The sequence below is a fragment of the Triticum aestivum genome, chromosome 2A, assembly GCF_018294505.1.
Source record: "Triticum aestivum cultivar Chinese Spring chromosome 2A, IWGSC CS RefSeq v2.1, whole genome shotgun sequence".
Classification (NCBI taxonomy): Eukaryota; Viridiplantae; Streptophyta; class Magnoliopsida; order Poales; family Poaceae; genus Triticum; species Triticum aestivum.
The window spans coordinates 722709255-722722318 of record NC_057797.1 but is presented as its reverse complement, the minus strand read 5'-3'; the positions used below and the strand labels follow the sequence as shown (position 1 = coordinate 722722318).

Below are 13064 nucleotides of genomic sequence, written 5' to 3'. Positions count from 1 at the left end.
ACCCTAGGTCACGCGGATCATCAGCAAGGCAAGTAACACTTTGATCATACCTTTTCTACAACCCATGTTTTATTGCATTAGATCAATCCTCTCACATTGCATGATTAGGATCTAATTAAATTGTGGGATGGGAAGTAGATGAGGTATTACCTATTACCTGTATTATTATGAAACCTTTGGGAGTTACTTCTACGTTTGCTTATTATGCCATGCTATGCTAGTAGACGTGGATTGGGTGAGTGATATCCATGACAGATGTGAGTTGATAATTTTAATGGTTTATCTAAGGTGGCAACTTAAACACACATCTGGGTGGATTGAGGCACCTGATGTCTATCAGGACTTGCCTGTTTTATTTTGGACCGCCACCCAGGCTCAAAGGGATCATAAGATCTTTCATGCTAGAAACTTCCGTGTGCAGCCACAAGCCATTATGGGCTCTGGCATAGTTGACTAAGTCGTGCGAACTCTTACAGGGTAGACTAGCAGATGTAGGGGAAAGTAGGTGTACCGGTCTATCCATCGTAAGGTGCTAGCGCTTCTGAAAGACTGTGTCTCGGTCATCCGTCTTCTCAAACACCATGTAGTGCGAGAAATCAAACGGAGGCGATCGAGTCTTGTGGGGAAAAGTGCGCAAACCTCTGCAGAGTGTACAAACTAATCATGATTAGCCGTGTCCCCGGTTATGGACAACTTGAGTATCTAGTACTTGAATATCATGTGAATCTCAACATGTTACTTCTAATTAATGTTGTTGGGTTTTAATTATTTTTAATTGGGATTGAGAATGCTGTCAACCATTCTCAATGTTTCACAACCACCATGATAGTTAAATAAATTTATTCCTTTGCAGTAGGGAAAAACTGGCTTTACGCAAAAACTGTAACCATAGAGCTTTCCACCAGCCATATATGCATATAGTATAGTTGTTTCATTCCATTACTCTCTATGTGTTACTTTGCCAGCATATTCCATGTGCTGACCCGTTTTCGGGCTGCAACTTCTCATGTTGCAGACTTTTCAGACGACGAGTAAGGTGTTTTTAGGTCGTGGTTCTATACTCAGTGATGCCGCTGGAGTTGATGGACCCATTTATCTTCCGAGTCTTCCGCTGTTATCGGCACTAGATGGCCTTAAGCCACTTTTATTGTAATAAGTTCTCTTTTGAGACAACGATGTAATAAGTGTGTGATTGCCACTCTGCTATAAATCCTTCGATGTACTGTGTGGTGTCAGCATTACTGATTCAGGGATGACACCTGAGCACAGAGCGCTTGATCCATTCGGGTCGGGTCGCCACACGGGCGATTCGTCTAAGCAATTCAGCATGAGTGCCAACTTGGATCCTAAATAGGAAAGCGCGCTCATCGAGTTCATCCGTGAGAATCGGGACATCTTTGCATGGAAGCCTTCTAACATGCCGGGTGTACCGAGAGGACTCGCTGAGCACACTCTTAATATTGATCCGAAGTATAAGCCGGTCAGGCAGTTTCTGCGGCGATTCAATGAGGAATGACGAAAAGCTATAGGAGAAGAGGTCGCCCGGCTCTTGGCGGCTGGGTTCATTGTCGAAGTTTTTCACCCAGAGTGGTTGGCTAACCCGATGCTCGTGCTCAATAAAAACGGCACCTGGCGGATGTGTGTGGATTACACGGACTTAAATAAAGCTTGTCCGGCTGATCCTTTCGCTCTCCCTCGGATTGATCAAATCATTGATGCTACGGCGGGTTGTGCGCGTTTGAGCTTTTTGGATGCTTACTCTGGTTATCATCAGATCAAGATGGCAGTTAAGGACCAGGAGAAGACGGCTTTCATCACTCCGTTTGGAGCCTTCTGCTATGTGTCTATGCCTTTTGGGCTCAAGAGTGCCCAGGCGACTTATCAACGGTGTGTACAGAATTGTCTTCACAATCAGATTGGGCGCAATGTTTATGCTTATGTGGATGACATAGTGGTGAAATCCAGAGAGGCGGAAACCTTGATATCTGATCTCAGAGAAACCTTTGACAATATCCGGGTTTACAAAATGATGCTTAACCCAGAGAAGAGTGTATTTGGTGTGCCTGCAGGCAAGCTTTTGGGATTCTTGGTCTCAAACAGGGGCATCGAGGCTAATCCGGAGAAGATTAAGGTAATCACTTCTTTGGCTAAACCGGCATGTATCAATGATGTTCAGTGATTGGCGGGTCGTGTTGCCGCCTTAAGCCGGTTCATAATCCGGTTAGGTGAGAAGGCCCTACCGCTGTACCAACTGATGAAGAAGGCAGACACCTTTGTCTGGAGTAATGCTGCTAATACTGCTTTTGAGGATTTGAAGAGGCAGTCATCCGAGCCGCCAGTTCTTGCAGCTCCCATTGACAAAGAGCCTTTGCTGTTATATGTGCCTGAAGATGAGACCTTGGCAAGACAAATCGCCCAGCGGTCCAAGTCCATGAGAATTGTCAATGGCGAGTTACATCACTACAGCGTCACTGGAGCATTTCAACATTGCGTGTCACCTGCAGAGGGTCAGGAGATCCTCCGTGAGATTCATGAAGGCGATTGTGGTCATCACGCGGCTCAAAATCTCTTGTGGCCAAAGCTTTCCATCATGGGTTTTATTGGCTGACGGCTCATGCGGATGCAGAAGACCTGGTCAGTAAATATGACGGATGTCAGAAATTCTCACGACGAGCCCATGTGCCGGCTCAAGAATTGAGGATGATTCCAATTACTTGGCCGTTTGCAGTCTAGGGGCTTGATATGGTCGGGCCTTTCAAAAGGTCTAAGGATAAAAAGACGCACCTCTTGGTAGCAGTTGACAAGTTCACAAAGTGGGTGGAGGCGGAGCCAGTCAGTAAGTGTGATGCAGCCACGGCGGTCCAGTTTATGAAAAAGGTGATTTTTCGCTTTGGTTTTCCACACAGCATTATAACTGATAATGGCACTAACCTCTCCAAAGGAGCTATGGAAGAGTTCTGTCAACGAGAGCATATCCGGCTTGACGTTTCAGTTGTGGCTCACCCTCAATCCAATGGTCAAGCAGAACGAGCTAATCAAGAAATCTTGAGGGGTATCAAGCCCCGGCTCTTGGTCCCCTTGCAGCGGACGCCGGGTTGTTGGGTGGAGGAGTTACCTTCTGTACTTTGGAGCATCAATACTACACCTAACAGATCTACGGGTTACACGCCTTTCTTTATGGTGTATGGAGCAGAGGCGGTCCTGCCAAGTGACATCCGGCATGACTCACCCCATGTGGCGGCTTATGTTGAAGAAGACAATGAAAAAGCTCGGCAAGACGCACTTGACCTATTAGATGAAGAGCGAGACTTGGCAATAGCCCGCTCGGCGGTTTACCAGCAAGACCTACGCCGCTACCACAGCCGCCGGGTTAGGTCCAGAACCTTTCAGGAAGGCGACTTAGTGCTCTGACTCATCCAGGATCAATCTGACATGCACAAGCTATCCCCTCCTTGGGAATGACCCTTTGTGGTCAGCAAGAATCTGAACAACGGATCATACTACCTTATCGACGTTCGGGAGCACAAAGACTCACGTAAGTTGGAGGAGGAGACCCGTCGGCCGTGGAATATCGCTCATCTTCGGCCTTATTATACTTGAGCCATCGGCTCTAATGTGTATATACTTATACTATGTATATTACAATAAAGCAGGACCTCTGTCCTTTTTTCCACTCCCCAAAAAGGTTTATGTGTTTTCTTTGTCAGGTGGTGGAGATAACCAAGGAGAAGCGGATCATATTTGAATCCGGCTTTCCTTTGGTCCGGCTTATGATCATATCTGAATCTAACCGTGATCACTTGGGGGATTCCTGTTCAAACATAGGTCGTATTCGAACCAAAGAGAACATAGCTGTCGATACCCACTTGATCGGCATACTGCCAAACCCACTTGGGGGCTTCTTGATCATATTTGAATCATAGCTTAACCCCTTTGGGTCTGACGTGGATTGTATTCAAATCAGCGTCATTAAACAACTCTTATGGTCACCTGGGGGCTTCCTGTTCAAACATAGGTCGTATTCGAACCAAAGAGAACATAGCTGTCGATACCCACTTGATCGGCATCGCCACAGCCACTGGGGGCTAACAGATCGTATCCGAATCTTAGCTTAACCCCTTTGAAACGGTTCACTGATCGTATTTGAATCAGAAACCCTTGAATTTTGTTCATCATATTTTACAAGTATCAACATTGGATATCTTGCGACCCTCTTGAAAATACAATGGAATACATTGTAATCCTCCAGGATTAATATTGGTTACATCAGGTTGTTAAGTACCAGGTGAACTTTTATGTGCCAATTTTCAGGAGTTAAACTTACCCTTAGGGGTTGGCTTATATAAGCCGGAAAAGCAGCCGTAAGCATCACAGGGCAATGCAAGACATTTCTGCAAAGGACATAACAGATTTATATAAACTACAAAGTGCATAGTGACGGCGGCTTATGCAAGTATTAAGGGCCATAAGCATGCGCAAAGGCATAGCAAAACTCAAAGTATTTTCTACTCTGTTACAAGACTCCCCGAGTCTGAATGATGCGGTGTTGTTTTTCTACAAAGACATATGCAGGTGGCGCCTGGAAATCTACTCTTGGGGTTGACTTGAAGCCTCCGAGTTATCCTTCTCCGCCTCTCCGCCGGCTGCTTTGTCCTGGAAGGATGATGAGGCCCAGTCAATGCCACTCAAAGCCTCAAACTCATCTTCATCATCTATTAAACCGGTTGGGTCAACTTCAGGGGCAAAGGTGTGCTTACGGATCGGAGGAATCAAGCTGACATCATCATAATGCGGCGTGGGAATTCTCCGATTCTCCTTGTCATAACCCGGCTGACACTTGGTGAGGTCAATGTCGTTTCCAATTTGAGTGACCATAGGGCGTATATCCCTCACGCAGGTGGTGAAATCATTTTCATCAAATGGAGTGCCATCCTCCTTTAAACTTGGATACCCAAGAGCGATGTCGGCCGGGTCTAGCTCTGGTAACCAAGCTTTGGCCCGACTCAAAGCGGCTATTGCTCCGGCTCTTGCTTGGGCCCGTCTCAACTCTTGAATCCGCTGAGGAAGTACAGCAAGCCGTTGTAACACATCTTGCAAGAGGTGGGGCACATCATTTGATAAGGCTACAACGGCCAAGGCACGTTGTGACCCGATGTACAGTTGCTCTACTAGAGTATACACCGCCTTCAATTTGATCAGCGTATTCTGCTTGAGGTTTGTGCTCCTAGGGCCTGTATTGGTAAGTATAAGGTAAACCTCAGGTAACAATTAAAGGAATATTTACAATATTTAATGCTTGTTTAAGATAACTTACCAAAGATCGCTGAGACCATCCGAGATATCTGGCGTTGTAAGCCGGTCAGTTCGACTGTTGCATTTGCCAGCGACGCCTCTGTTGTCTCGGCCCGAGTCACTAGTCCGGCCTTTTCGTCAGCCCAATTTTTCTTCTCCGACTCAAAATTTTTCTTCAGCTTCTCTTGTTCAGAGACGCTGAATTCAAATTTGGAGTTAGCCTTTTGAGTTTCAATCTCCTGGGCTGCCACGCGTTTCTTCAAGTCAACAATCTCCGATTCAAATTGACTTATGATGGCCTGCATTGCACCGGATAGTAGTCAAGATTACGGTAAATAATATTAAGTCCCAAGCACTTTGCAAGCAAAGATACTTGACACTTGGGGGCTAATTATACCGAAGCTTTCTAAATTATTAAGTCGGTCCTGGATATTAAGTCCCAAATACTTTGCAAGCAAAGATACTTGGCACTTGGGGGCTAATGTGTATCGCAAGTTAAAGGTATTGTGTTACATCCGGTTTAAATATTTCTCTTTAAGCCGGGCAAGCAGCTCTAACAATTTTTATAAGTCTACAACATATTTATTCATAAGCAATAGACTTGGGAGCTGGTACAGTAAGTATGATTGAAAGTAAGGAAGCATAAGTCATACCTCAGATTTTTGCTGTATTTGCTTCACCATGTCAATTTCCAGGTCACGGCTGCTTTGCACCTGGTTGATATAGCCCGAGACGATCTCTCCAATACTCAAATGAGTATAGTCGGTGATATCCATCTTGGCCTTACGGCGTTCTAATAACTCCTCTTTAGCCGAGCATTTGGCAAGGACGGTGGGCCTGGCCAGCTCAATGAATTGAGCCTTGAGAAATTCCACTTCTGAGTCAGCCGTTTTGACTGGGCTAGGTGCCTCCGGGTTAATAGAACCATCAAGAATATCTTCAGCAGGCGGGTCAGAAGTTGGTGCTGCAATGTCTTGAGCCGGCTCAGGCGGCGGTTGATGTGTGGAAGAGTGGGGAGCAGCTATACCCTGTTCCGGTTCAGTCACCACAGGGGTTTGGGCCGGTTTATCGTTCTTGGTTTTCTTCCTGGGCTTAACCTGCACGCTGTGGGCAAAGCAGAGAAATAAGTAAAGAAACATGAAGAAAGAAAAACATAAGGTGAATAAATTGATATTACCCAGGGGCAGTCTTAAAAGCCGGCATGTTTGATTGCATGGACTCGCCGGATGAAGGAGAGGTATCCTGGTAATTGAAGTCAGAGGAATTGAGAGGTTGATGGATTAGACCTGCCAAAGGTAAAAAAGGGTGTAAATTGGAGATAACCTCAGTCCGACGCTTCCGGGTTGTGTCAGGCAAGCCGGAGGATAGCTCTGCATCCTTGCTGGTCCGGGTCTGCCTCCGGTTTTCAAATTGCTGTTGCTTCAAAAGAAAGTCAGGATCTTGGTAAGCCAAAGGGTGTGAAAATCTTACTTTCCGGGTTACTCTTCGAATTTTTTGACGCGGCCGAAGTTCGGAGTCGGAGGAGATTATAATTACCTCTTCTTCGACGGGTTGGCTGTTGCCCGTGTCTTCCCGAAAGAAGGTTAATGTCAGTAAAGTAGTGATAAAGGAGAAAGGGAAATTAAAAAGTTACCTCTTCCTCATTATCATCAGTATCATCAAGCTGAAGCAACTCAGAAGCGCTTGGCTTCCTTTTCCTTGAAGTGGTGGCCTTGGCGGTTTTCCTTTCGGCCCTCTTGGCCGCCCTGGCTGTCTTGGCCGCCTCATGATCATATTGGATTTTTCAGAAGTTATCATTTGCCTGTAAAAGGTTATAAAGGGTTATGCGTAAGAATACAGTATAACATGGTGAAAAAATAACCCGACGGCTGGAAACTTACTGCAGGGGCCGGGTTCTTCTGGCAAAAAGGCAGTAAGCCGAAAGCATTACTATTCACTGTGCCCTCTTTCAACAAAGACTGAGTTGTAGCTTCCACTACGTCATCTGGTAAGTCGTCAGGACTATGACGCTGAGGGTCATCTTTCTCGCATAATTACACATTAAGCCGGGGCGGCGGCTTAACAGAATTATTCTCCAAGCAACCCAGACTCGGACCAGGTCAATGCCATCTAAGCCGTTCCCTAAAAGAGCTTTAATCTTCTTGATCTTGGGGGTGAGTGGCAGACGTTCAACAACAGTCAACTTATCCGGCAGCGGGTGAGTAGGTTCAAGGCGCAATGCACGGAAGCCGGGCAGCGGGTTTTCACCAGCCGGGGAAGTATCTTGGCAGTAGAACCATGTCTGGTTCCAGTCCTTTGGATGACTCGGCAATTCGGCATAAGGGAACAGGCAGTCTCTCCGCCTTTGAATCGATATGCCACCAAGCTCCAGACTGGGCCCGTTGGCCCGCTCATTCTGCCGGTTCAAATAGAACAATTCCCTGAACAAAAGTAGGCTGGGTTCTTCTCCAAGGTAGATCTCATAGAAAACTTGGAAGTTGCAGATATTTGACACGGAATTGGGCCCGATGTCTTGAGGTCTTAAGTCAAAGAAGTGCAAAACGTCTCTAAAGAATTTTGAACCGGGAGGAGCAAATCCCCGGCTCATGTGATCGGTAAAAATGATCACCTCCCCTTCCTTGGGTTGAGGTTTCTCTTCAGACGGTTCTGGAGCACGATAAGACATGACATCCTTCTTGGGCAGATGGCCAGACTTTACAAACTCGGACAGTTTGCTCTCTGTAACAATGGATGGGACCCAGTTACAGGTAACCGGAAGTTTAACAACTTTGGGTGCCATTGGGTAAATTGAAGCCTACAACAAGATAAAGGAAATTTTTCCGGTTCATTATAACCCGGAGAATAAACATTATTGGGTTATTTAAGATGGCGGCTTAAGAAGGGGCCTAATGACATACAGGTAACTATGTGATAATGTTTAACAGCTGCATGTATTAAAGATGATTAAGGTTTTCTTAAGTCGCCAGAGGCAAGCGGTGCTGACAGCCGGTACTATCTTAAACCGGCTACACGGACTACTATGGCTAAAACAGAGTCAACAGACGCAGTTTTTTGGCTAAGTGTGGAACAAACAGGTTTCACAAGTTGCAATCATTATTTTGGATCAAACGATGCTCTGGAAAGGAAAATATTTCTAGACCTAAAACAGTACAGAGAAGTTCATATACTCGCGGAGGGCTTCCAAAACAAGGGAAATGAGATCTGTTCTCATACAGGATAAGCACAAACATTTTCCGCAGCAGTTCTAAGTTGTTTTTATAATCTAAGCAAGGCATTAGAGGTGAGAACTAATGGAGGTTTGCGTCGGGCGGCGATGAACGACGACGAACTCAAGACGGTTTCAATGCAGATCTGAGAAAGGGGAAAAGAGGAACTCACAGATGTGGAAGAACTGCGGAGGGTCGCCGTCGTTTTCTGGTCAGAATCAGGGTGATGCAGCGGCCTGAGTCGGTGAAGACGAGGGGGTCGACGGCGGCGGCGGCGGAGCTTGAGCAGCAAAGAAGGAGGTGCGAGGAGGAAGACGACTGAAGGAAATGAAAAAGACCTAGGTCACATCTATTTATAAGGAGGGGCCAACCAAGACGGCGCGAGAAATGAGGAGACAGAATATCATTTCACAACGACCCCGACGCCTCGATTTTCGGGATGGTCAGTTAAGGCAAAGATCCGTTGAAGATATGATGAAATAAGATAAGGATTTAATTAAAAGATGATGTCACGGTGGGTTAACCCGGATCCAGAAGATGACGTCACAATGGGTTATGACCTTTTCACGAACAGAAGACAGAAGGACTGATTCTTAAGGTATTTTAAGGTTGACATGAACCTGTCCAAATCAATCTGGGGCCTAATGTTGGGGATATAACTATTTGAGTAAGCCGGCCAGGAGGGGCCGGGTTATGCAAATAGGACTAATCGTAAAGGAAGCCCAAGACCCAGCATGAGGATGGCGGTTCATAGAGCTTAAGGCCCATAGAGACAAACCGCCGTAATGGCGTGACTTGTAACATAAGGTAGGGGTAACTAGTCACTGAGCCGGACACTGTTTATGAGCCGGTCGGGACTCTGTAGGCCGGAGGGCATCAACTCGTGTATATAAGGGAACGACCCGCCGGCGGCTTAGGGCAAGAAACGACCAATCAAGAACCGGGCATAGCGTATCTCGCTCCCTGGTCATCGAAACCTCAAGCAATACCAACCCAACTAGACGTAGGCCTTCCTTCACCGCAAGGGGCTAAACTAGTATAAACCTCGCGTGTCCTTTGTCCTGATTAACCCCTTTAAGCTTCCTAGTTGCGATGGCTCCACGATTAAGTCCTTGCAAGAGGACATCTGCCATGACAATTCCACGACATCCACCCTGTTGTCCTAGACTGCCAATAGACCAATCTAATGATTGTCTTCGAAGAAGAACGAAAAGAAACTCTGTGTGGGACGTTACATTCTCTCGCGTTAGAGCAAGCTTTACTTGAATCCGCACCTGCTCCTAGGGTTGTTGTGGTATCCATGAGTCATTGAGACTCAGCAATAACATTACCAAGGGAACTAAGACTAACATGACTTAACTTCTATCCTAAGGGGAGATTGAAAAGTATTTGTTGGGCTAGGACCACATTTTGGGCATTACAATGTTGTGGCAGCGCGCCAGCACCTGGGACAAATTGATGTTCCTTAAAACGGGGACTATGGCTTGTAGGCGGCGGATCCGGTTCTCTTCCCCGACCTCGTTGGCGCGATGCAGCAGATTCCGGTCCAGGCTAGCACGAGGACAATCCCTAGCCAATGTGCCATAGAGATATGTGCCTTGCTGCTCGCAACAGGCTTGTTCTTTGGCTCTAAAAGCCTCTTTGGCGAGGGTGCGACCCCGGATCTTGCAACAATGGAGGCTGGTTTTAGTTCTGATAAGCGTCTCGGCGAATCAGAAACTTGGAGACAACCGCTAGTTTCGATGTGTGCAGAAAGCCAAAAACCCCAATGAACCTTCTTGTAATCTTCTTTGTATTTGAGTTTACAATGCAATGTTCCAATGAGATCTTTTTTTCTTTGCCTAGTACTTTTACTAGTTTATGTGTGCGTATGTTCTTGTAACTCGGTTATTGTTTAATGAATAGCACGGTTACTCCCAAAAAACAAAGCGAGCAAACGGTTCAGCACAATCACAAAGGGCAAGAACTACAAATTCCCAAACCAGAACATGAGTGTAGGAATTTTTTTCCCTACCACAGGGAGGTACCCTAAGGCCACAGAAGCTGTCATTAATAAATCAAAATTGATACAACACAATTCATTGAAGGACCTAAAAGAAAATAATATTACAAACAAGGCCTTCCATTTTTGCATACATGAACATAGAAATAACACTTAGAACACATTCCGATCCCGAAGCAACTGAGGAGCAGGAGAGGGGTGCCTGGGAAACGAAGTAACTCTCGACGGCAGAAGGAAGGAAGGAGATAGAAAGTTGAAGTAAATAAACCCGGTGTGATACATTACTTATTTGAGATGACATTTTTTTTGTTCCAAACACATTCAAATCGTTAGCTGGTGGAAACATCAGTGGGGCAAAATCCCTGTGGTTCTGCCGTACTCGACTAGGTCGTCGAAGATTTCACCCAGGTCATCATACTTGTACACGAACCCTTCCCCGATGAGTTTCTTCGATGACACACACACTCTTGGCTTCTCGCAGGATCCATCAAAGCTGCGGAAACATACATGAATGGTGTTAAACCCGCAACCAAAAATAGCATGTGTGGCTATTAGGTAAAAAGCTCACGAACCGTTCAGGTTTCACGTCGTATTGTGGGTACTTCTCTGCCAGGAGACCGGCAAGCTGCAAAACAGTGGTATTGTGATTGCAGCAGATGTACCTACCCGACGAGGACTCATTCTCGGCGACGAACACCTCGGCGCGACAGAGGTCGTCGACGTGGCTAATCCCAACGCAGTCCTTGACTGACTGCAGGACCATCAGGCTACCCAGCTTTGCCTCATCACCTGGAAATGCACAGGACATACAAACACATTCGTAGGACACCGGTCAATAGAGCAGGAGACTGAAATCAGGGCTAACTTACTAGTACATCTTTATGTTGCCAATCACTGAAAAATGCATAGAGAAATGTTGGCCTTTCTCACCGGACAACAAGGAGAGGATGACGGGGACGCTAGTTCTGGCCTTGGATACTGGCGCCGTGCCCACAGTGAACACCGGCAACATGGTGACAAGGCTGACGCCGTTCTCCTCTGCGAATTCACTCGCCGCCTTCTCCAGAAGCACCTTGGAGACGGCGTACGCCTACGATGTAAATCAACCAATATCAGTGTCACGTCGACATATTTCCATCGATTGTAAACATCCAGGCGAGAGAGACTGAACACAAAGACATAGATTTATGTACCCAAGTTGGTGGCTTGTTGGCTCTGAGGTACTCGACGTCGGACCAGGAGCCCTCGTCCAGCACGTGGCCGCCGCCCTGGAGCGGCCTCCTGGACACGCCGGCGTCCGACGACGTCAGGATCACCCGCTTCACCGTCCCCGCTCTCACACACGATCTCATCACGTTGAGTGTTCCTTGGACGGCGGGTTCGATCAGATCTCTCTGCCGTTAAACATGAAGCGCACTGAGTTATCCCTGAAAAGGAAATGAACATGATCCCATGTCTTCTGTGGCCCAGAATAAAGTGATGGGCACAAAGTTCAGGGTGTGCATGGGTGATGTGTGTTTACCTCAGGATCTTCTGACCTGAAGGTCATTGGAGCAGCAACGAGGAAGGCGTATTCGCAGCCAGAAACTGCTTCGTCGAAGCTGCCTTCCACCTCCAGTTGGGCACGAATGATCTCCAGGGGGCCAAGCGCTTGCAAGTCCTTGAGGTGGGAGTTTTTCTCCATGTCATCTTCATACAAATTACAGATCTTCAGAGTGAATTTGGATGAAAACAATTTCCAGTAATTTTATCATAACTGATATGGTGTGCACTATATAAACAAAAAAGTACGTTTGGTACACACTTATACACATGATTTGGTAGGCATGTTTTGCTGCCTGAATTTACCAAAGGAAGCAGAACCTAAGAAACGAAATGGCTTATCGAGTCGAGACTGGAGAACCCAAGATTTCAGGTCAAACTCTGAAAGGAAGATTGCTGAAGTACGTCAAACGAGGAAACAAGAAACGAACCGGGGTCTCTGACGGTGGTCTTGACAGCGTAGCCTTTCTGGAGGAGCAGCTTGATGAGCGCTGAGGCGATGTATCCGCTCCCTCCGGTGACGCACGCCGTCTTCCTTCTCTCACACGCCGACATCGCCGGCCACCACTCGATCACTGCCGGTAACGGCGAAGAGAGGGATGATTCGCTCCTCTGCTCCGGTTGTTGCCACTGAGCTGTAATTAAGGAGCCGGCAAGTAATTTTCAGATCTGCATATCGTAGGCAACTCACAACCGGGACAAGTTGCAGCGGATGACGAGTTTTTCGGCAGCTGAAGATGACCTGCAATGCAAAGATGCCTTGTTCGCGATGTTAACAAGAAAGTGATAGTGTAGCTGGTGGTTGTTTACTCAGTAGATAACTAGGTATCGCCGTGCACTTGTAAGGTACAAACCATGGGCAACAGGCGAGGATTCCAATGGTCCAGGCTGCGTTGCGTTTGCATTCAACGTGCACGATGCGCCGAGCGTCGAGCGTGCGTTTATTTTGTTTTCGCAGGAGGTGGGATATGATTTGGCCGGCGGTGGTTGCACGCGACGGCTGACGACGGCGCCCCAGGTGC

At 46.9% G+C, this 13064-nt stretch overlaps 1 protein-coding gene across 1 annotated transcript; it reads right to left on the bottom strand.

Annotated features, from left to right (window-relative positions):
• Positions 1-10759: 10759 nt before the first annotated feature.
• On the bottom strand, positions 10760-12828 carry LOC123190569 (anthocyanidin reductase ((2S)-flavan-3-ol-forming)). Its single transcript, XM_044603241.1, has 6 exons — positions 12474-12828; positions 12023-12189; positions 11694-11894; positions 11431-11590; positions 11073-11289; positions 10760-10993 (listed from the first exon to the last, which is right to left on the bottom strand). The coding sequence occupies exons 1-6, from the start codon at positions 12595-12597 to the stop codon at positions 10846-10848; spliced, it is 1017 nt and encodes a 338-aa protein (XP_044459176.1). The 5' UTR covers positions 12598-12828; the 3' UTR covers positions 10760-10845.
• Between the last annotated feature and the right edge of the window lie 236 nt (positions 12829-13064).

Excerpts from the sequence above, each read along its gene's own strand:
- LOC123190569 (XM_044603241.1), bottom strand. The coding sequence starts at position 12,597 with ATGTCGGCGTGTGAGAGAAGGAAGACGGCGTGCGTCACCGGAGGGAGC. Across the intron at positions 11,895-12,022 it reads TCAGGTCAGAAGATCCTGAG|AGAGATCTGATCGAACCCGC; the intron begins GTAAACACACAT and ends GTTTAACGGCAG. Across the intron at positions 11,290-11,430 it reads CATCCTCTCCTTGTTGTCCG|GTGATGAGGCAAAGCTGGGT; the intron begins GTGAGAAAGGCC and ends GTGCATTTCCAG.